Below are 21,224 nucleotides of genomic sequence, written 5' to 3'. Positions count from 1 at the left end.
AATAAGACAATTATATGCCAAATAAGGTCATGTTAATATGGTTGAAAATAAGAATCTAATGGATTCCTTTAATTAAGAAAGTTCAAATATGAAGTAAACTTTTCTATCACTTAATTACTTATAAGGAAAACTTGGAGACTGATGGTGGTAGCCCTGCCAGCCTCCCCTAGTTGGACTACTCACATTTTAAACCAACTAGATGCCCAACTAGATTTCCCCTTTAAAACTTGTATTCTCTGTCTCCCACCAGGTATGAGCTGCTGCTCCGATGTTGGCACACCATCCCAGAGGAGCGTCCATCCTACCAGGAGATCCTTGAAGTGCTGTCCCACCTTGTGGTCAATGCTGATGTCCATATTGACTTCTCCAGCCTGCCTGACCACCTGCTGTCCCTAGACACAGGTGACAGCGCTGTGTTTTAAGTCAAGAGCACATAACTCTCACATTCAGGGGCAGACAACTCACAACCATGGTCAGACAACTCACATTCAGGGGCAGGCTACTCTCACATTCAGGGGCAGACTACTCTCACATTCAGGGACAGTCAACTCTCACAGTCAAGGGCAGGCTAATCTCAAATTACAGGCACTACTGCCCTTTCTTAAAATTGTTTCAATGGGTACCTGTAAGTAATTTGGCAATTCAAACACATATATAACATTAAGAAAGGTCTCACGTATACTGTTATACACCAAATTTGTGTAGGTTGTTTATATAGTATTGTACATTATCATCTACACATAAGTGTTTATCATCTTATAATATTTCCGTCAGATAAGCTCCCAACTTGTTATAATGGGTTGTCTAACAGTAAACATAGGCAGTAGATGAATAACTTTTTCTTTGTTGTCTACATAGTCCCGGCCAGTTGTATTTAGCAACTGTCTCTGTAATAGACTGAAGGGCCCACTATTTTGTCTGCTAAGAGTTGCCTTGGTTGAGTCCATCTGCTAGTGTTAAAGGTGTGATGTAATCAGCAATTGTTTTGTGTACAACTGGCATTGGTTGTACAATGTTTTGGGTCCTATTCCCCTTGCAGACCTAACTCTCCATATTGCAGGTGAAGTAGAATTCATGTTTCTTGAATTTGGTGTAAGGAGGGACGGTGTGGTCAGCACAATGCCCAATCACCTTGGTTGGACTCAGGGTTGTCATGAGTCTGGACTGAGATCTGAACTCACGACCTTTGGGCTAGCAGTTGAGCACTCTGCCACCCAACCACGCCATCCCATATTGTGGTAGGGGAAATAATCACACCATGCAAAAGCCATCATGTATATGACTAGACTCTAGCAGTTGTTATATATAATCAGATGGTCTAAAAATGACTAGGGACTTGGTTCCAAAGTGTAATGGTGTTCATAAGCTCCCTCAACCAGCAATATTGAAAGGTGGGAAGTGGCCATTGATAGACAACCTCAAAACTTGAATCCTTGCAAGTTTTATAAAGTTATCTTTCTTTCACCTATCTTCTCATTCCCCCCTCCCCTCACTTCCCTTTACACAGACTGAGTACAGGATCTAGATTTTTTTTTCCCAACCCAGTGTTTAGTGAGTAAGTAAGTCTGTGTTAACAAAATTGATCAAATCATCCGGTATGAAAAAACTGTATGCCTGTGTTAACACTGTACGGGGTCGCTGGACACTGTTATGAAAGATATACATTTAACTACAAGACTTTGTTTACAGTGGGTCTCATGTATAGCATCAGCTAATGTGGATGCTCCCTTGTGTGTGTGTGATTACATGTATTCTCTAAATATGTATTGATACTATACATATATAAATATATATCACTATAGATAATAAGTAGAGATGTACACCAACATTCGTGTGAAAAGTTGTTTTTTTTGTAGTGTTGTAACACCAGTTTGATTTAAAAGTGTATCTTGTAAGAATATCCTAAACAAATGTATCTTGTAAGAATATCCTAAACAAATGTGTCTTGTAAGAATATCCTAAACAAATCTGTCTTGTAAGAATATCCTAAACAAATCTGTTGACCCATGCCTGGTTGTGTGTACCTTCAAAAAAAATCTATTTTTAGCCAATCCATTTTCTTATTCAATCAGGAATTCCCATTTTGGTATGTTATACGTGTACACTTACACATAATATCTTACACTTACATTTTTTTTGTAATGTTCTGGAATTATCATGTTTATTTTTTTTTTATTAATTAACAATGCATAAATGCTGAAAACACAATTTTAATAATATGATAAATGACATTTGAACAGTCCAATATATTTGACTGTAAAATATCAGTTTTAATATTTGATCCTTATGTGAATTGATTATTAAAGGATCTAGTTTTGTTTTGTTGCTGTGCCATTACCTTTTAAAATCACATTTTTTTAAAGAATCTCTTTTTTTAACAATCTCATATTGTACTGTTTTATTATACTTTGTTTTAAAAATGTTCAAATCTATTAAGGTGATTTATTAATGTAATCAAAACCACTTCATTAATAAAATGATGTTGACAATATAGGTCTACAGATCTAGCTCCATGAACAAAAATTGTGACAATAATTTAATTATTTAATTATTTTAATTGTAAGAAGTAACAGAATTTTAAAAAAAATATAGACATGTTTGTTTTTTTAGCCTGCACAAAATTTTCTAATTGAAGATTTTAAGTCCAATCTGTGTAGGTTTCATAATAGAAAGTTTTCTACTGTAAATATGCTATTATTTGATCAGCAAAAACAATGGTAATTGTTCTAGTCATTTAATTGAACTCTATCATCCTGTGTTTGATTCTCAATTGGTTTTGTTTTGTACATAAATTTTCTAGTGCAATTACTACAAGGTTCAAGCAACCAGCTAAAGGAATCCATGTTTTTATGTAACTATCTATTCACATTGCTGTATATGTATATTGTGGATCTATTTTTGTAATTAATTTTTTGGGATGTTTAATTTTAACTAAATTATTTAAAGTTTCTATCTGTTTGATACTTTTTTAAATTAATTTTTCCTAGATATTTATTTTGTTTTTATGAAGTTAATATGAATGTAAATGCCTACTTTCTAAAGATGGTATTTCCAACCCTAAATTGAATTTTATAAGTTATCCAATCCAACATTTATACAAAGAAAAAGTTAATTATCCAACTTTCTTTTTTTTTAAGTTGACCCTGCATATAACTGAACAATCATAAAAATTTGCTTGTTTATAATTTGTATAAAAATATATACATATCATATTTTTCTTCATTCTGTCATCATTATATTCATCTTATTTTCAGACTGTGAGTGCAATATAATGAAGAAAACATCTTTTTCTTTCCATAATTTATTCTTTGCTAGTGATAAATTCATTTACAAACTTTTGCTCCAATCCACAATTTTTTTTTCTCTCTGCACTACCTTGAATTGAATGTATATTTTAATGTTTACTACATAGCTTGAAGCTAGCAAGTGTGTACATATTGTGTACATTTGTCCACATCCTGTTTGTTTGCTTAGGTGTTGTTGCCATGTAAGGAAACTTCTAATTTACTGGTGGCTTTTTATCAGGGAGGAACTTCATGCCTTTCGTACAGCTTTCTTTGTCAATGGAAAACCACAGTCTCATATTTGATAAGTAAAGAAAATCGGTTTTTGATTCAGACAAGAATATTTGAAATTGTGATAAAATCAAAGTTGAAATAATGAAAACATTTTTTTGGTACAGAAATATTTGTCCTATTTCTCTAAAAACATCTTCAGAGGAGAAGTTAAATTTATGAATGGCTTCATAAAATCATTGTCTGTACTCATCATTCTTCTCTTTAGTGATCCATGGCTGTTTGATATATTTGTATCACTTGGATCACTAGTGATCACAAGTAGTTTATAGTAACAACATATCATTGTTAGCCCATTTTGAACTAGAGAAATATTTTTCTGTTCCAATCAAGTTTAAAAAACTGTAGAACTGTGTGTGTTATCAACCAAAAAATGATCTTTAACATTCCATATGTATGTATGTATGTCTGTGTGCTATTTTTAACCAGGTTTGACATATCAGAAGTCTTCAATTTAAAAAAAAACACAAAAAGTGTTATATAACAATTTAGCTAAGTAAATTGTGATCCCAGTGTTGTATTAAAAAATAAATTACTCAGCCCTATTATTTCGAATATTTGTGACATATTAACATGTATATACCAAAACTAAAACTTACCAACTATATGGCTTTTGCAGTATAAATGTGTAGCTAAAAATAACAGCTATGAGATTTTTTTTTTTACTGAAAAAAATAGTCTGCTTAAGGGAAGTAATTCTGTAAAATAATTAAGCATCAAACAAGAGTTAAATCTGTCACACAAACACATCATTATTTATTGTGTCCACACCATCCACTGTGTTTTTGGTGTCTTAATTTCTATTGAAACTAAGTGTTGTGCAACATTTTTATGGCTCTACATTGGTTAGTTTTATTACTTTGTCACCAACATTGAGAATTATATTTCCACTGTTGGTTGTAAGTTTGAATAACTTACCCAGATCACAAAACTGCACGTTTTTAATATTTTTCAGGTTTTTTTTATCATGTTATTTTTGTCAAAGCTCATAGTTGCTAAATATGATGTGATTTTTTTTTTAAAAAACCTCAAAATATTGATATACAAACCTAATGCTGTTGATAAAGTAAGCTTTGTAAACTATTTTAACATAGCTTTCATTTTTAAGTAAGACTGACAAATTTATAAAATGTTGTTTTTTTTTTAAAAAAATAGCAAAATGTAGTATTTTAACTATAGAATTTCAACAGGAAATTTAAATAAACAAGTTGAATTTAAAAAATTAAATCTCTACAAACTAAAAAAAATAATTTTTAAAAAGTATTACCTTGAGACAAATGTATGTACAGTTGTGTGCTATACTTGTTGCTTGAATTAGTTCTTTATATTCTATTGCTACACCACTTTTGTTAGAGAATAGTTTCCGGTGTGATTTGTTATGAAGGTTATTTTTAAACATGCTAATTAAATCATTAAACAGTCTATGTTACTTATTACATGTTGAAATAATTAAAAAAAATATTGTTGTAAGCAAATGAAAGGGAAATCACTCTGAAATAATTGATAAGATTTTTTTTTCCAATAAATATTTGTAGTATGGTATTGTGGCTGCCAGTGATTTAGACAAATATTATTTATAAATATAAAAATATTCATGAGTTTGAGTAATGTAAAACTACCTATAGTTTAACAAATGTTTACTCACAATATTATCATAAAACTCTTTTCAGTAACTCCTCTTTTGGTATTAATTGGTCACAAAATAAATACTTTAATAACACTGTGTGTAATGATCAAAGTGTCAATTACTTGTGAGGTTATTTAAAAACATTTTTACTTGATGTCTTTTCAACTTTTCACTGAATCCACTGAGTTTTTTCCACACATACCACATATAACGTAAAGACCTTTCACATGTTTCCCCGTTGTATTGTATTCGCATCTGTTTTTAAGTTTTACAAACTGATTTACATTTTTAAACTTAAGGCTAGAGTCTAATGGAACCAGTTTAAAACATTATAGACTTAAGAAAAAATATAGGCTTGAGAATAATTGACTGTGAAGAAACGTTGCTCATTTTTTAAATTCGTGCATAATTCTACATTCCAGTTTAACAAGACATTCTGATTTTAGACTTTAGGAATAAAAATTTTTACCAACTAGCTTTTATTATATAACCTTATAAAACATCAAGAAACAAATTCATGTGGATTTGGTGTAAACAGAAAGTCTTTGGATATTTTGGACAGATCTATGTTTTTTAAAATTCTAAGTTGTTTTTTTTTAATTATATATTTTTTAAAATTTAACTGGTTTTGTACCCATGCATTGTCTTGTTATGTATGTACTGTATCATTTTGTGCTTGTATGTTTTACAAAACCAAGAAAACATGAATAAACTGACAAGAAATTTTATCAAGGAGTTGGGTTTTTTACATTAAAGTTGTATTTTGACTAGAAGAACTGCTGAATGGTCGAATTATTTAAAAAAATACTTTTGTGTTTATGTTTAGGAGTTTAGCCTCTGTTTAGCTCTATTGTGTTACAAAACTAAAATGATTTTAAAGCTCTAAAGCCCTGAAGGAAAAAAAAGTATTTATAGCAGATAGAATACACATTAATGCTTGACCAATACACATTAAGCATTATTTAAATTCACACTTGTACAAAAACAACTCAATTCACACACAAATAAACAGCCAATTCCGGACAAAATAACTTCAAACATATTTTATTATTGATTTATGGCAGGTGTGTTGTGATTAAAACAATTTTTAAAAACCTGAAAGAAATGACAGATGCCTGGTTACAATATAATTATCAGAATACAGAAACACTCAATTTCCTCATTCAGCCAATCACACAGTTTATCAATTAATAATGAGCATAGAGAGATTTACAAGGTTAATCTATTTAATAATACAAGGGTTAAGGACATATCCGAGCTAAGAGAAATTAAGTTCAGTGCTTGGCACTTTGGTCAGTTTGCATTAAACTATTTTGAAGAAAAAAAAAATGAGAACATGTAGGGAGTGAGTAGGGTAAAAGGGTGATTGATAAAATTTGTTTAAAGATGAAAAATCACAAGATTATTTTTTTAAATTAATATTATTTATTCTACAAGTCATATTCTAGTAGTTACATGATGATGATAAATTATTTTAAAAAATAACCAATGTCTTTTATTTAAAGAAAATAAATAATTTTTTTTTAAAGTTGCAAGACTGTTTTGTTATGGATAAACCAATCTTAGTTCAGCAAATGTACTTAAACTTATTAAATAAAGTAAAAACACACCACAATAATTGCAAATAAGCTTTTAGAAACAATACAAAAATGTTTAATCCTCTACTTTTAAGCTTGAGCCCTGTTTATACCTTTTAATGCTGGGTTGAATGTAATACTGTATTACCATTTGGACCACAGGGATTGCATATTCAATTTAAGAAAACAGCAAATGAATAAAAATAAATAAATGATTGAAATTAACCGTAACCTAGGTCAATAGTAGTATTATTTTCTCAGAAATTTTTTTAATATGAAATTAATTTCAATGCTTGACTGATGTTAAATAAATTTATAAAAACCCGTTCCACATTTGTTTTCATCTTTTTCCAAAGTTGTATAAAAAATACACAAGAAACAAGTGTTTTTTTAATAATTAACTGCTTGTTAAGTAGTCTTTGTTGATGTAAATTTGAATGTTACTATAAAGTGATAGCACTATATGAATAAATAACCAAATGCCACATAATTATACACAAAAATTGTAGTACGCAACATTAAAAAAAAACTAAAAAAAAAATTTGTATAAAACAGTTTAAACACACACTTAGATACAATGTGTTATGTAAGATAATCCTACATCAAATATACAACAAATAAATAATTCAATCATTATGCTCAACTAATTATTGATGTGTATGATCTCCAAAATAAAACAAATGGAATTCATTCTCACACTTGGCAATGAATGGAAATGTCCTATAGAACAAAACAGATGACAGAACAAAATGGATATGTTGAACAACTAGATACACCAAACAGAACACACACCTAGGTGTTTTGTTTTCCTATTTAATATAAGTTGGCCTATTCACAAATCTGTTATAATTTTAAGGTATATTGTTGAGAAATGACTGATTTTCTTCTTACGTTAATAATGTCATTATTTAATTATTAAAATCAAATATTTTAAACCACGAGTCATTTTAAATTTGAACAGAATCTTACAGTTTAGTACATGTTTATGATAAAAAAAAATACTGTTTGGTTGATTCTGAACATCACTTCTATTACAATAATAAATGTGTTGGTTTTTGTTCTGCAGATGTGTGATCAACACTTAAGTAGACTAACATAAAAAGTTTTTTAACTGATGAAAATAATTAACTCCAAGGCCAAACCCATCTGGTACATGAAGCAACATGGTGAAAAAATAAAAACTGAAACAAACGAAATGATCTTGAAAGCAATCTGATTCCACTTAAAATATGCTAAATTCTCACAATAACAATCCAATGAGGAGTGAAGAATTCTCACATAAATTTAACAGTTATTAAATACCTTGCATATCACAACCCACACAAATATGATTTATATTGCTTTGCAATAATTCATTATTTATATACATAAACATAGCTCAAGTCCATGATTTGAAATTCTAAAAAAAAAATCTTTTACAATCACCATTCAGCATTGTTAAGCCCATGTAACACTAAGTCACAGGGTTGTGTAGTACCAAAGGCTATTCAATGAAGCGATTCATCAATAAACTAACCAAGCAGTGAACACTGGGATATATACAAACTGTACAGGAGAAAACCTAAACACTTTCCACAAAGTACAGTCAAACTTTTAACCTCATTTCTACTTCAAATAATAATACAAACTTTTAAATTAATATTTAAAGTAATAATACAGTCAAACTTTTAAGTTTATATTTGAAGTAATAATATAGTCAAATGTTGAACTTCACTTATATTTAAAAAAATAATACAGTCAAACATTCCACTTTATATTTAAAGTAATAATATAGTCAAATGTTGAACTTCAGTTCTATTTAAAGTTATAATTAAACAAGCTGAAACATCCATTCTGCTGAGTACACAAACCTAGCAACTGCTTCTCACATTAACTAAACAAAATTACAAATTTTGTAAAATTGAAGAAATAATTAGGCTATATTCACAGTGAAAAACAATGTTACATTATGTAAATATACAATACCCATGTACTACAAACTTTAAATGAAATATAAAAATCATGCACATTCTACTTAAATAATTCCACAGCAATTGTTATTTTTGTGAACAATAAATAAAACAATAAATAATGGTTCATGACACAGCACGTTTTCACTTTGACAATAATTTGCCATTTAAGATATATACTATTTAAGTACTAATGTTTACCTATTGTACACATTTTTATTTAAAAACACTTAGGGAAGAGCTTTACCATGTCATAATATAAATTACAAAACAGTCATTTGTACTTAATTTTAGAAAAAAAGATGTCAAAAAAGATTCTAAAGAATTTTTCAAACTTAATCCTTTAATAAAAGTTGTTGTCTATTAAAATGATATTTAAAAAAATGCTAAGACAAAAGAACATTGATCAATAGCGTGCATTGTTTTCATCAGGCAAATTTACAGATTATAATAAATATAAACATACATTTCATTAAAAATGCAGATTTTCTAAATTTTACAAACCAAACTTTCTTACTAATACCATTATGGAAATACATTCACAGGGTCCAAGACTTGACATATCTCAAAGTTTTCATTTATCCGTACGCCATCCATTCAATGTACAGTCAGAATGATTTACTCTATGACAGAAGGTGGGTTAGGGTTTAATGAAGAATGAGATGAAAACATTCTAATCAAACATGAAAGATTATTGGGGGAAAGAAAATATATATTTTATTATGACAGTAGAAGGAACTCAAAAGTTTGTGGACAATAAAATGATAAGTGCTTGCTAGGCATACATTATAAAAAAAAGCTATAGAAGATAATTAAAAAATGTAGGTAATCCCATATACTTTTCTTCATCTTAATTAGCTAGTTAACAGGGAAGTGCTTACAACAAATACATCACACACTCCATTGAATGGTCTTAACCTGAAGCAGCAGATGTGATGTTATTTTTCCAAAATGTCATACACCTCTGATGTTTCTGTCATTCCTTAAGATTATTGTAGATTCATTAAAGGGAGATTACCTCCACATTGATTTTAAAAAATTATTGTAGTTCCATCAAAGGGATATCACCTCCTGATAGATACAAAGCTTTTTTTAAATCCATCACATCAGAATCCCAGCGGGTTCAAAATAAAATAAATTATCACTCACTTGATTTCTACACACAGCAACTGAGCTAAAACATGAATAAAACAAAAGTTTTTTTTACACCAGTGGATAAATGCTTTAACTCCATGCATATCCAGCATGTCTTGCTTTTCTTTAATTATTTCTCATTCCCTTACACAAAGTAAGTTCAGCCTTCTATAAAATGTATGTCACACTATGGTATAATCAAGTTCTTTTGCTGGCTCCCCACTATGAGAAAAATCCACAGAATTTGTTTAATCCATTATGAAAAAAGACTAAACATGCAAGTATACGCACTGATGGAAAATCCTATAAATCATTATAAATGATGCACTTGTCTTCTATGCTTCCATAAGAAGTTTGAAATACTTTTTTATAAATTAACACTTGAATCTCACAAATATTAACACAAAACCTGATATCTCATATGATTTGATGCTGAAACTTCAAATACTTCCTACACTTGAAGCACTGTAATCATGAAAAAAAAAGGAATTTCAAAATAACAGAATCAACATGAAGCAAGTGTTGGTTATATACAATCCTATACATCTGTCGCCAACTTATTGTTACTCATATGGAGGGGAGTTAAGCGAGTCATAGTTGGAGGTGGTGTTGTTTCGTAGTAGTTTCCCCTAAAACTGCTCATACTATAGCCAGTGCTAGAGCTGTACATTGGGTCCAGTCTAAGAGGAGAGAAAATTTTTTTTAATTTTTTAGTTGATAATTAATTATAAGATTATCAAGCAAATTTAAGCAAAGGCATGAATAGGTTGAATATCACAATATTTTTTAATCAAAGATAATACTACTGTAAAATAAAGCCTGTATGATAGATGATCTGATAATAAAATTACGTTTATTTAGTGTCACTAAACTAGTGATGAAACTGAGCACCTAAAACAAAAAAGGAATTTTCTCAATGCTAGAAACAGGTGACAAACCAAATCTTTCCAGATGGAAATGAAAGCTCTAAAAGAAATATTACTGTAAGTGACAAGCAAGTCAGAAAAATCATTTTTAAAGAAGATAGACTTTCTCTACAAAATAGGAAAAGTTATACCTCTGTTACACAAGTCTCAATCTATACAAACAAAAAGTACCTTTCACAAGTTTACAACAAATTTGCTTCAATTAGTATTTTTAAAGTTAATTTCTTTGGCACTGCACATACAGAACAAAACACAGTCAAGAAGGGGGCGACTGGTTCTGTCCTGCACAAGTGCTAAAGAAAAAAATTACATTGTACTTAAAACAAAATTACATAACAGTTTTGGCTCAAGAGTTCATTAAAGATCTGCAAAATGGATCTAATGCTGGTTACCTGTCAGGTACAAGATCCTCCCCTCTCCTGACATATTCTCCATCATAGATTTGGTTATCTGAGTAGGTTTCACAAGGCTCAATGAAACCATAACCATTGTTGTTTCCCTTTACTTGACACTCCTGAAAAAACACAAAATTAATATTTCTGTGTTATAGTGAGAAGAGTTTGGGTGTTATACTTCTAGCTCTCACATTTTAATTCTTCAAGGTTAATGTTCTCATAAACTTAGCTATAATTAATATGCTGATTAAATTACTTATAAATTAGTTACAATATTGTCTTCATTGTCATTTGCACACATAGAAATTTGATAAAGTAAATTTTGTTTTGCTAACGAATCTTCCTATGCGTTTGAATAGTGCACAAAAAAAAAAAACTTTTTAAAGCTTCAAAAAATTGAAAATGTCAAAAACTCAAAATCACACTGAAAAGTTTCAAAATTGTGTTGGGTACAGAAATCAACAATCAAGGTAAGGGACATAATAGAATATGGCAAAGAAAATTCTAAATTCTGTATATTTATTGAGATTGATCTGATAAAATATATGCTTTTGTGGACAGAATAAAACAAATTGGCTTATTCTTTAATGGGTTTAAACAGTCACATGCTCTTTAATAAATTAAAATGTCAAAAGCTGCATATTTTTGTTCAAATTATTCAGGGTAAAAAATAATTTACTTGCTTTTTAAAAAAATATTAAAGTGTCTTAGAGGATACAGACTTCCCTTACAAAAGTTGAAGAAGCAGATGTTGTATTATTAAACATTGTGACAAAAAATAAGTCATGATTTCAAGAAGAAAAAAAAAACAGAAAATCAAAAGCTAAATAAGAAACAGTGAGCTGGGTGAGAACCATCAACAGAGATAAAACTCACTGAACATTCTGTGAAAAAAGTGTTCATTCAATCTTCATTAGCTTATGTGAAATTTAAAAAAAGATACTAGTTTGAACTACTATGTGTACATATTATTTTAATATAAACTTATTCTGATGTAGACTAAAGTATTAAAACAAAAATTATTATTTGGAAAAATTGTTTTGCTGCTTAAATAAATTTTAATTAAGTCTAACCAATGTATTTAACATCTCCATTAGTGACATGGTCTTTAGTCAATTTTAAAAAAATTATATATATAATTTACATAAATAGTGTTAAAAAATTAGAACAATTTCTAACTCTCCTTAAAATACACGTCTAAGTTTCTAAATTAAAAGATGTGGGTAAGTATTCATTAATAATAGAAATGACTGATTTATTTTTTCATTAATTATGTTCTAAGTAAAAAGGCAGTGCATGTTTTTAAAACTAAAAAGAAATGTAAAGTAGATCAAATGTAAACGTTGCACTGAGTTTTCTGTTTGATAATGACATGCCAGTGAGTTTTGAAGACATGAACAAGTTGGGGAAAAAAACATTATTGAGACCGAAGAAGAAACCTGTCTCCATCTTCGACAAGTGGCCCAAGCTAAGAGGGAATGGTTGTCATTTTTACCCTCCACGTTAGCTGTCTGATGCAGGTCAGTAGAGGAAAACTGGGTTAGTTTATGTGGAGCTTCACAGATACGGTAACATAAGTAAATCTAAGGTTATCTGTGGGCTCAACACACGATTTGATAAATTAAGACTAGACTTTAAGATGACAGGAAAATGATATTTTTTTGTTAAATCAGATAATCAATTGTCATATATCATACTCTGTACACTTAAATTGATATTAGAAATGTTCAAAATTAAACAAGGTAATAAATAAATGAATTTTAAAAAATTCACTAATTAGTTCATTTTAATAATGAAAATAAAAGATGAATTACCTTGTATGGCATGTCATCATAGTCAGCAGAAAACCTGTATTCTTGTCTGAACTGTCCCATGAGCGTGTGGGGAGAGTCAGCCTTTTCTCTCTTCTTCTCTGAAGAGCTGTCTGTGTCTGTGTAGGAACCTGGAGCAGCAGGAGTGGCTAGTTTATTTGTGGAGGAAGGAGGGAGGAGAGAATAAAAGAGACAAGTTGGCATGCAGACTTTACCCACAGGTATGATTATTATGGAGTTATTGGTGTTAGAGTGTTGTTACATCTATTTTATACTGATATGAAACATGAAAGCGAACATGAAATGAAATATACTGGTTTTTGGAAACCAAATCAAACACATACTTACCTTGCTATAACAATTGATTAATTTTAATTAATAAAATAATTTTGGTTATGACTTTTTAAATTTCTCTTAAGTTACAAGTTTTAGAATAAATTTTGCACAAACAAAAATTAAACCTTTTTATTTATAACTTTCTTCCGTAATTTTTAAAAATTACTTGAACATGCAATCCATTCCAACATTTATGAAAATAACTGACAAAATGCAAAATTATTTTTTAAAGGAAAAAAATGCATCAAACCAGTATTTTAATTGAATAATGCGTATACTGAAACCACACAAAATTCAAGCCTATATCTTTGATCACTACAATTAAAGAGTTTATTAAAATTATTTTTTTAATGAGCACACAATGACCTCTACTAACGAAGCAGCAAAACAGGAATGATAGTTGACTAATGAAATCAATCGCCCTTTTTTCTATACCTTTCAGCTTCTCTGATGTAGACAAGAGTAGCCTAGGGCTGTTGGTGGTGTTAGAGTGGTTGGTCAAGCCAGGCGCTGGCAGCACGTTTTCACTGCCACCAAACTCAGAGCTAGTCTTCTTGGTCAGGTCTTGAGGAATTCAAATATGCAGACAAGTCAGTCATTACCTGGACATGCAGCTTTATGCCAACACACAACACAGAAAGCAGGTAGGGAAAAGCTCAGCTGGTGGCAAACTTAAATCTAATTGATTGGGTTTTTTAAATAATGTGGGTTTAACCTTAACTCATGCATTTTGTTAATTACAATATAGATACTATATTTGTTAGTTATTATATTAGGAAGGTTATAATATCTAATAAAAAAAAACAAGCAAAAATACTTTAATAGAAAATAAATACTCTTAAAACTTTTGTTTATCCTATGTTTTTTAAAATAAAAAACAAAAACATTTCACGTATAAAATAATTATTACAGGAAGCTAATGTTTCAAAATGAAGTATAATTTATTAAAAGCTAATTCAAAAAGTTGAAAAAGAGATGACATAAAAACACATGCATTAAAAATTACCTCACAAGTTCTTAACACATTTTCATGCAAATTTCATTAAATTAAATATTACTAAACAACTGTTGGGATTTCAATTTCAAAATGAAATAAAAGTATATGTTGGCTTATTTTTAAATTATTATCAAATAAATAAAACTGCAGTCTTTTTTTTTAACCTCAAAAGAAGAACAATAATAGGATTTGATTATAATGATGTTTGATGCATGCTGTAATGCAAACCGAAGAGGAAGAAAACTAAATAGCAACAAAGAGGGATAAAGCAATCAAGCAATAAGTGGCAAGACACAGAATATAATGAATTTACATTTTTGCTGAATATTTAAAAATAGAATTATATTTCATAATTTTAAAAAAATATACTCATCTGATAACTCAAGATGATAAAAATACTTTGATCTTCTCTTAGTTTAGAGATTTAAGGGTAAAGCACTGTTTAAAACAATAGTAGGGTTGTTTCCCTTATTTCATTAGAAATTGCTTTCAAATGTCTAGAGGCATAAAACTACATGTTTAAAAAAATGTTTTGCCACTTGTGTGTTACTGAGCCAAAGCGCCAGTGGTTACTGCTGACAATCTCACCTAAAACACTACCTTGGTCCTCTTTCTTGCATTTCCTGTACAGAACACAGACCAGCGCTGTCACGAAGATTAAAGCCAGGCCTCCAATGATTCCAATAATGATGTAGGTGATGGGTAGAATATCTGGTTAAAATTAAATGGTGACAAAGATTTATTTACCAAACATGTACTTTTTAATTACCAAACATGTTGTATTCAAAAAACTATTAAACTGCAACCAATGAAAATAAGCTTTTTAAACTAAATTTTTTTGTAAGCAATGCAAAATTCACATGGAAGGAGCTTACACTGAAAATGGAAATGAATACAACATCTAAGCCATGGCCTATACACTGTCTTTTTAATGTATTTTTTTGTGTGTAAAATCGCTCATCATTATATTAGCACTGCTTAAAAAAAAAAACCTTTTCATGCTAGAGATATTAGAAGGCTCGTATATAGAACAAAATATAATCATTATATTTTAATGACATAACTAAATATAATTTTGTGTGGAAATTAATAACACTGTTCACATACCCTTCCCCCTCAACTTTATAAATCATCCAATTTAAAGTAGAAAATATATGTACAAATAAATTCATCCATAAGCTCATGTTATTTTAATAAATTTTATAAAATTATGCATGTATGAAATGTTTGTGAGATATTCACCATGGCCATATTACTTAGACAAACCCTTGCATTTGACTTAAAGCATGGATGAAGATGTCAAATGATAACTCACGTTTCTCAACAAGCTCAATTTGCTCAGTAGCAATGCCATAATTGTTTTCCACAGTGCAGTTAAAATAACCAAAGTCCTCGTTTTTTATCCCATGAATGTGGAGAGTGCTCTTGACACCATATGTCAAATCTTTATCTTCCTTAGAGAACCTCCCTGATGAGGGATAATGTATTGGTTTGCCTCCCTTTGACCAGACAATGGAGATGGGTTTGGGTATGGACTGAGCAATGCACTCCAGTTTCCCTCTTTCCCCTTCTGTTCCCATCTGTTGTTTTTCACTTTTCATATCAGGTTTGTCTGTTATTGTAAGCAAATATAAAGGACAAGTGTAAGTAGGTGAGTACTCCAAAGGTTAAACCTTAAACCTGAGAACTATATTTATAGCTTGACTTAAGAAGCCCTTCACAATTAAGGGACTAAATTAATTTTTTTTAAAGATACTTCATATTAATATGTAGAATTTAGTGATAATTATTAATTAAATGAGTACATGAAAAAGAAAGTTCATAGATGTTGTAGCTTAATTGTAAAAGAAATATTTTTAAAAGTGACAATATTACTTTTTTGAGAAAAATAAATAAATTAATGTAAAAGGATGTTGAAATTCTGTAATTTCTTCACAAATGGATGAGCTTATAAACTGAGAAACACCATTTTTTATGAAAAACTGATATTACAGATGAAACTTACACTTACCAATATAATACAAATTCAGTTTAGGGACTAGGAATTAGGGACTGAAAACATCTAAATGAATTTATAGATATGACTAACAGATACGTAAATCAATATCGCACAATGACAGTTATTGCTATGGATCTGGCTAAAAGTGCTTTGGTTTAGTGTTAGAACTAGGGTTTTGGGTTAAAGAACTGTTATCAACCATACCAGCTAAACATATACATAATAATATATGAGAGATGAACAAAAAACAAGCTTACCATTTTTTAGGAGCATGACCTCTCTGCTCGTATCGGGGAAGCCAATCACAGATCCAATACAAACATACCAGCCAAATGTGTGGTTTGTCACATTGCTGATGTGAAATGTGCTTTTGGTCACAAGGGTGCGTGAGGCATGCGTGACTCTGTCTTTGCGCCTCCAGATAATGCTAGGCTCAGGGTTTCCTCTCACCTCACAGGTCAGGACAGCAGTTCCGCCCAAATCTGCTCCCACAACTTCTGTTAAGCTTTCAATACGTGGACCAACTAAACCAGAAAAAATGCAAATAATTTCTTCAACATTTCTACCAGACATATTTTACTATTTTGTAAAAACCAATGCAAAGAATGCAAAATTATAAACACCCCCTTTCATTTTTTAGGAGTGTTAATGATTTGCAAACTAATATCAAGATTTGCTAAAGAGAAAAGAAATGTAACTATTGTTTTTTTTTAAAAAAAATTCTATTTATTAAACTTTTGTAAAATAAATGCTTTTAAAATATAGGTCTATATAAATTAAAATAAGGTAAGTATTACTTATCTACATACATTCCACATTGAGAAGTTTGTCTATCCGAGTTGTGCCGACTGAGTTGGTTGCCTCACAAGATATTTTTTTACCATTATAATCAGGTGAGATGTCTTGGATATGGTGGAACTTGAAATTGCTATCAGGAATCGGCTTATCATTAAAATACCACCTGAGTTTAAAGTAAAAATTAAAATGTCATCATGAGAGAAAACTAATGTATATAAACAAAGCAAGAATATTATTCCATAGCAGGCTTTTTATATTTAACTGATTGACTAGGACAAGAATCTTCTAAAACAAATATATCTTAACCTTTTGATGAAGTAGTTCTATCATTAATTTCTTTTTAACTTACTATTCAGTCTAAGTATTAAAGTGGACCTATAGAAAACTTTTAAAAACAACATTCAATAGCAATAACAAACTTACTTGTACACAACTAGAGATGGATGAGCATTGCCAGAACATTCAAATGAGACGTAGTCATGTTCCTTGATGTTTCTTTCTGATATATTGGTTTTTAATTGTAGTGTTGGGGGATCTGTACAGACATATACAACAAGCATCCAATGGTCAGGTTCAGGTATATAAAACTTTTACAAATATATCTTGTTAAATATTAAACTTGTTTTAGGTTTTAACAAAATATGACATGTCAAATATTAAATTTGTTTAGGTTTTTAAAAAAATAAGATTTGTTTATTATTAAACTTATTTAGGATTTAGAAAACATTTCTTATAAATTTTTTTATTTGTAAAGGCCACAAAAAGTAATTTAAATTTGATCTGGCACTATACAAACAATAATTTATCAAATATAAACATTTTTAAAGTGCATGTCTTAAATCTCATCCACATCCACAACTTTGTCCAAATTTTAAAGAGTAGTAAAACCACTTCTTACACTGAACTTCAAGAATAGCTTTATCTTTCATTGGGCTGTGCATAAATTCTGTCATGGCCTGACACTCAACCTTCTTTGAAGTATCTGTTAATGTTGCATTGAATGTCAAGACACTTATGGTGTTCAGGTATTTTCCGTTTGGCTCTGTTGTTGTGTGCACACCATTTGTAATTCTTTCTCCATTCAGATGCCATGATATGTGCGCTGCAGGTTTTCCTAATTTAGGGAGAAAAATTTTTACGAGACAAATTATAGTTTTGTTTAAAGCTTCCCTTGCATTTCAATGAAACTGTATGTATGTCATTAATGAAAAAAAAGAGAACAAGTACAATTGTTTTATATTCTAAAATATTTCATATCTGGATTTCACTATCAAGTGTTTTAACTTTTCTTGGTATATTAAAAACTAGCTAAATAAAGATGTCATACCTTTTTCAGCTCTGCATATAATATTGGTTGGTTTGTTAACAATTACTGCAACAGTTTCAACCGCTGCTTCTCGTACAATGTACACCCTCTCAGGATTCACTAGTGAGACAAAATTGTTTTCAAATGTATGTCAGTTGTTAAACATTTTTTTTTTAGATCTACAATGTACACTTAACTGTCTATTATCAGAAAATAGTTCAAACTATGTTAATCATATGAAACTAAATATAGGTCTATACTTTCATCTGAGTTCATGACAAGGCCTATAACTACAAAAATAAAATAAAACATAGGGAGTGGTAGGCCTATATGGTAATTATATTTTTAAACTATTTTCTACATAGATAAAGGCTCTTTTAACATAGATATTAACCAATTCAAATTTTTACTTTATTAAATATGTGATGTTATTAAACACAAGTAGTAACCCCTAGTTTTCACTTTGTGAACAAGCGAGGTTCCATGTTTACAGCAGCCTAACCTAATTAATGTTCATAACCTACCAACAACAGTCAAATACACAGGAGAGCTCCGCAATCCTTGTGGATATCTATTTGAAGTTGAGACTTGACACTCATATCTGTCTTCATCATCAATTGAAACATTGCGTATTAGGAGATTATACTCCCCTGTAAACAACAAGTCAAATTTAAAATTTAGAATACTGAAATTTTTTTTTTCTCTGCTGGACAAAAAACATTGATGATGATTCCAATTCGATATGATCAAAGGGGAATGATCAAGGATTTTGAATGTAAAATGTTCATTGCCATACACCTATCCTATATTAAGAGCAGTTTTTAAAAATATTTCCATGATCTTTAATTCTTAGATCAAATATTAGTTTTGTAATTTAGATTGAGAAGTGTTTTAGCATGTGTAAAACATTGCAGGTCCAGTAGGAATATGATGTAGTGAACAGTTTCTTCCAGGCATCTCTTCGGGGGGGGGGGGGGGGGGGGGGGGGGGCTTCCCTGATAATTTTTTACCGCCCCCCCCCCCTCCCCCGAAGAAAGTTTACCACCCCCCAGAAAATTTCAAGTGCCCCCCCCCCTGGAAGAAACACTGGTAGTGAATGTAGGCCTACTCAAAACTTTTACCCATAAATATTTTTAAAAAAAAACACATGACCTAGAATCTAGTTCAGCCATGATTGTAAATATTTTGAATTTTGTGCAATAAAATTAATAAAGAATGAAATTGTTCTTGCCTTTTTTTATAAATTGTGTTTAGTTTACCCAGTTTACTGAAAATACTAAAACTAAAACATCAAATAGAATTTAGTAGACTAGATCTATTCTATAGATTAGTATAGATCTAATTAAATTCTATATCCAACTTTGACCTTAAGCCTTAACTTCCCTTAAGTATTAATATAAGTAATAATAAAATAAAGTATAAAGTAAAGTCCATCAGCCAAAAGTTAAAGTCAGATTTTTATAACCACATTTATTAGGCCTAAATTATTTATTTTAATAAATAAGAGTTAAGAGTTAGATCTAGATCTAATCAATTCTAATCTAGAGTGAGCCTCTAGCTAGACTCTAGTCTAGAATAGAACGTCGTACGTTTTTACATAATCTTCAGATCCCAGCTCATTTTAAAAAACTTAGCAATTATTAAAATGTATTACTGGACATAAAAATTCTTGAAACTCGTTAGCAAGCAGGTTTACAGGTTCTTGTCTGCTATCACAATAATAAAATTGATTGTAACCGAAAGGAAGTGGCCAGATAAAACTAGACATTAGAAAAGATTACGACCCAATTAATTTTCATAGGCTGCATGATGAAATGTATTTTTTTTCAATTGTTTTTTCAATTTTAAAATTTAGGCAAGTATTAGTTTTAATACTTAGAAGGTAGTATTATAAACTATTAAAACTAGCGTCCTTAAATGTATTTCTTCGCAAAGTTTTATTGTAAGGAAAAATTAATTAAAAAAAACAAAAAAAAACAGAATTTTATTGAGCTAGTCATGTCTGCTTTCTGTGCGCCATGTCTAAGAATGTCTAAGATAATCTGCTAAATGAAACTTATTAGGTCCATTACAAAAGCTGTCAGTATTGTAGTTTCTCGAATGGGCTTCTGCGATAGACCTAATTTAATATAGGGCCTATAACGGTGACAATTAGGAAATAATGTATGCAGAGTCGTAGCGAGGGGGGGGGGGGGGGGGGGGTGCGGGTGGTGCGGACCGCACCGGGTGAAAATTTGAGGGGGGGGGTGCAAATCGAAAGTTTGAGGGGAGGTGCAAATCGAAAATTAAAAGTTTGTCCCCGGGAAGAGTCGCTACGCCTCTGATGGGGTGACACCATTAAGTGCCGCACCGGGTGACACCCGACCTCGCTACGCCACTGAATGTATGCATTAACACTGAAACAGACAGCAACTGGGCACTTTATTCAAATGATTAGCTTACTAGATCTATATGCGCTAAACAAGTAGTCCTGTGCGGCAACTAGTAGGCATATTCAGTGGCGTCACTAGGTCGGGTGTTACCGGTGCTGTTGTCACTACCACCAACAATTTTGCATTTTCGGTTTGATGTCACCCCTCAGCCCTACTACTTGTTATTTTTACTGTATAAAATAGTATTTTGAAGGTACATTTTAAAATGTTTTAATTTGGCACAGTGTTTCTTCCAGACTTTTTTTCTCTGGGGGTGGGGGGGGGCACTTGAAATTTTCGGGGGGGGGGGGCGGACACTGCTAAAAGTATATATTTTCTATATACGTTATATACATTTCATTTCGTTCGGGGGGGGGGGGGGA

The 21,224-nt window shown here is 30.6% G+C and overlaps 2 protein-coding genes across 6 annotated transcripts in view; one reads left to right on the top strand and one right to left on the bottom strand.

Annotated features, from left to right (window-relative positions):
* The window catches only part of LOC131928185 (fibroblast growth factor receptor homolog 1-like), a 36,805-nt gene extending 36,383 nt beyond the window's left edge, over nucleotides 1–422 (top strand). The window contains exon 18 of the mRNA XM_059284129.1: nucleotides 251–422. Within this exon, the coding sequence (XP_059140112.1) occupies nucleotides 251–422 (172 nt within the window). The remainder of the gene's footprint in view (nucleotides 1–250) is intronic.
* Nucleotides 423–6,230: 5,808 nt separating this feature from the next.
* The window catches only part of LOC131928183 (irregular chiasm C-roughest protein), an 82,437-nt gene continuing 67,443 nt past the window's right edge, over nucleotides 6,231–21,224 (bottom strand). The window contains exons 5-17 of one of the 5 annotated variants that reach the window (XM_059284125.1): nucleotides 18,955–19,080; nucleotides 18,452–18,550; nucleotides 18,023–18,238; nucleotides 17,548–17,659; nucleotides 17,136–17,287; nucleotides 16,584–16,850; nucleotides 15,643–15,939; nucleotides 14,916–15,038; nucleotides 13,766–13,894; nucleotides 12,998–13,125; nucleotides 12,623–12,694; nucleotides 11,181–11,302; nucleotides 6,231–10,542 (exon numbers count right to left, since the gene is read on the bottom strand). In XM_059284125.1, the coding sequence (XP_059140108.1) occupies nucleotides 10,401–10,542; nucleotides 11,181–11,302; nucleotides 12,623–12,694; nucleotides 12,998–13,125; nucleotides 13,766–13,894; nucleotides 14,916–15,038; nucleotides 15,643–15,939; nucleotides 16,584–16,850; nucleotides 17,136–17,287; nucleotides 17,548–17,659; nucleotides 18,023–18,238; nucleotides 18,452–18,550; nucleotides 18,955–19,080 (1,985 nt within the window). In that variant the 3' untranslated portion in view covers nucleotides 6,231–10,400. Of the gene's footprint in view, nucleotides 10,543–11,180; nucleotides 11,303–12,622; nucleotides 12,695–12,997; nucleotides 13,144–13,765; nucleotides 13,895–14,915; nucleotides 15,039–15,642; nucleotides 15,940–16,583; nucleotides 16,851–17,135; nucleotides 17,288–17,547; nucleotides 17,660–18,022; nucleotides 18,239–18,451; nucleotides 18,551–18,954; nucleotides 19,081–21,224 lie in introns of all 5 variants that reach the window. The other 4 variants (XM_059284124.1, XM_059284127.1, XM_059284126.1 and 1 more) reach the window with 4 other exon arrangements.

The sequence above is a fragment of the Physella acuta genome, unplaced genomic scaffold, assembly GCF_028476545.2.
Source record: "Physella acuta isolate Inbredline_101_S28 unplaced genomic scaffold, ASM2847654v3 ptg001472l, whole genome shotgun sequence".
NCBI classification, from domain to species: domain Eukaryota; kingdom Metazoa; phylum Mollusca; class Gastropoda; family Physidae; genus Physella; species Physella acuta.
Note: the sequence above shows the minus strand (reverse complement) of the source record. Positions and strands in the feature narration are given on the sequence as shown.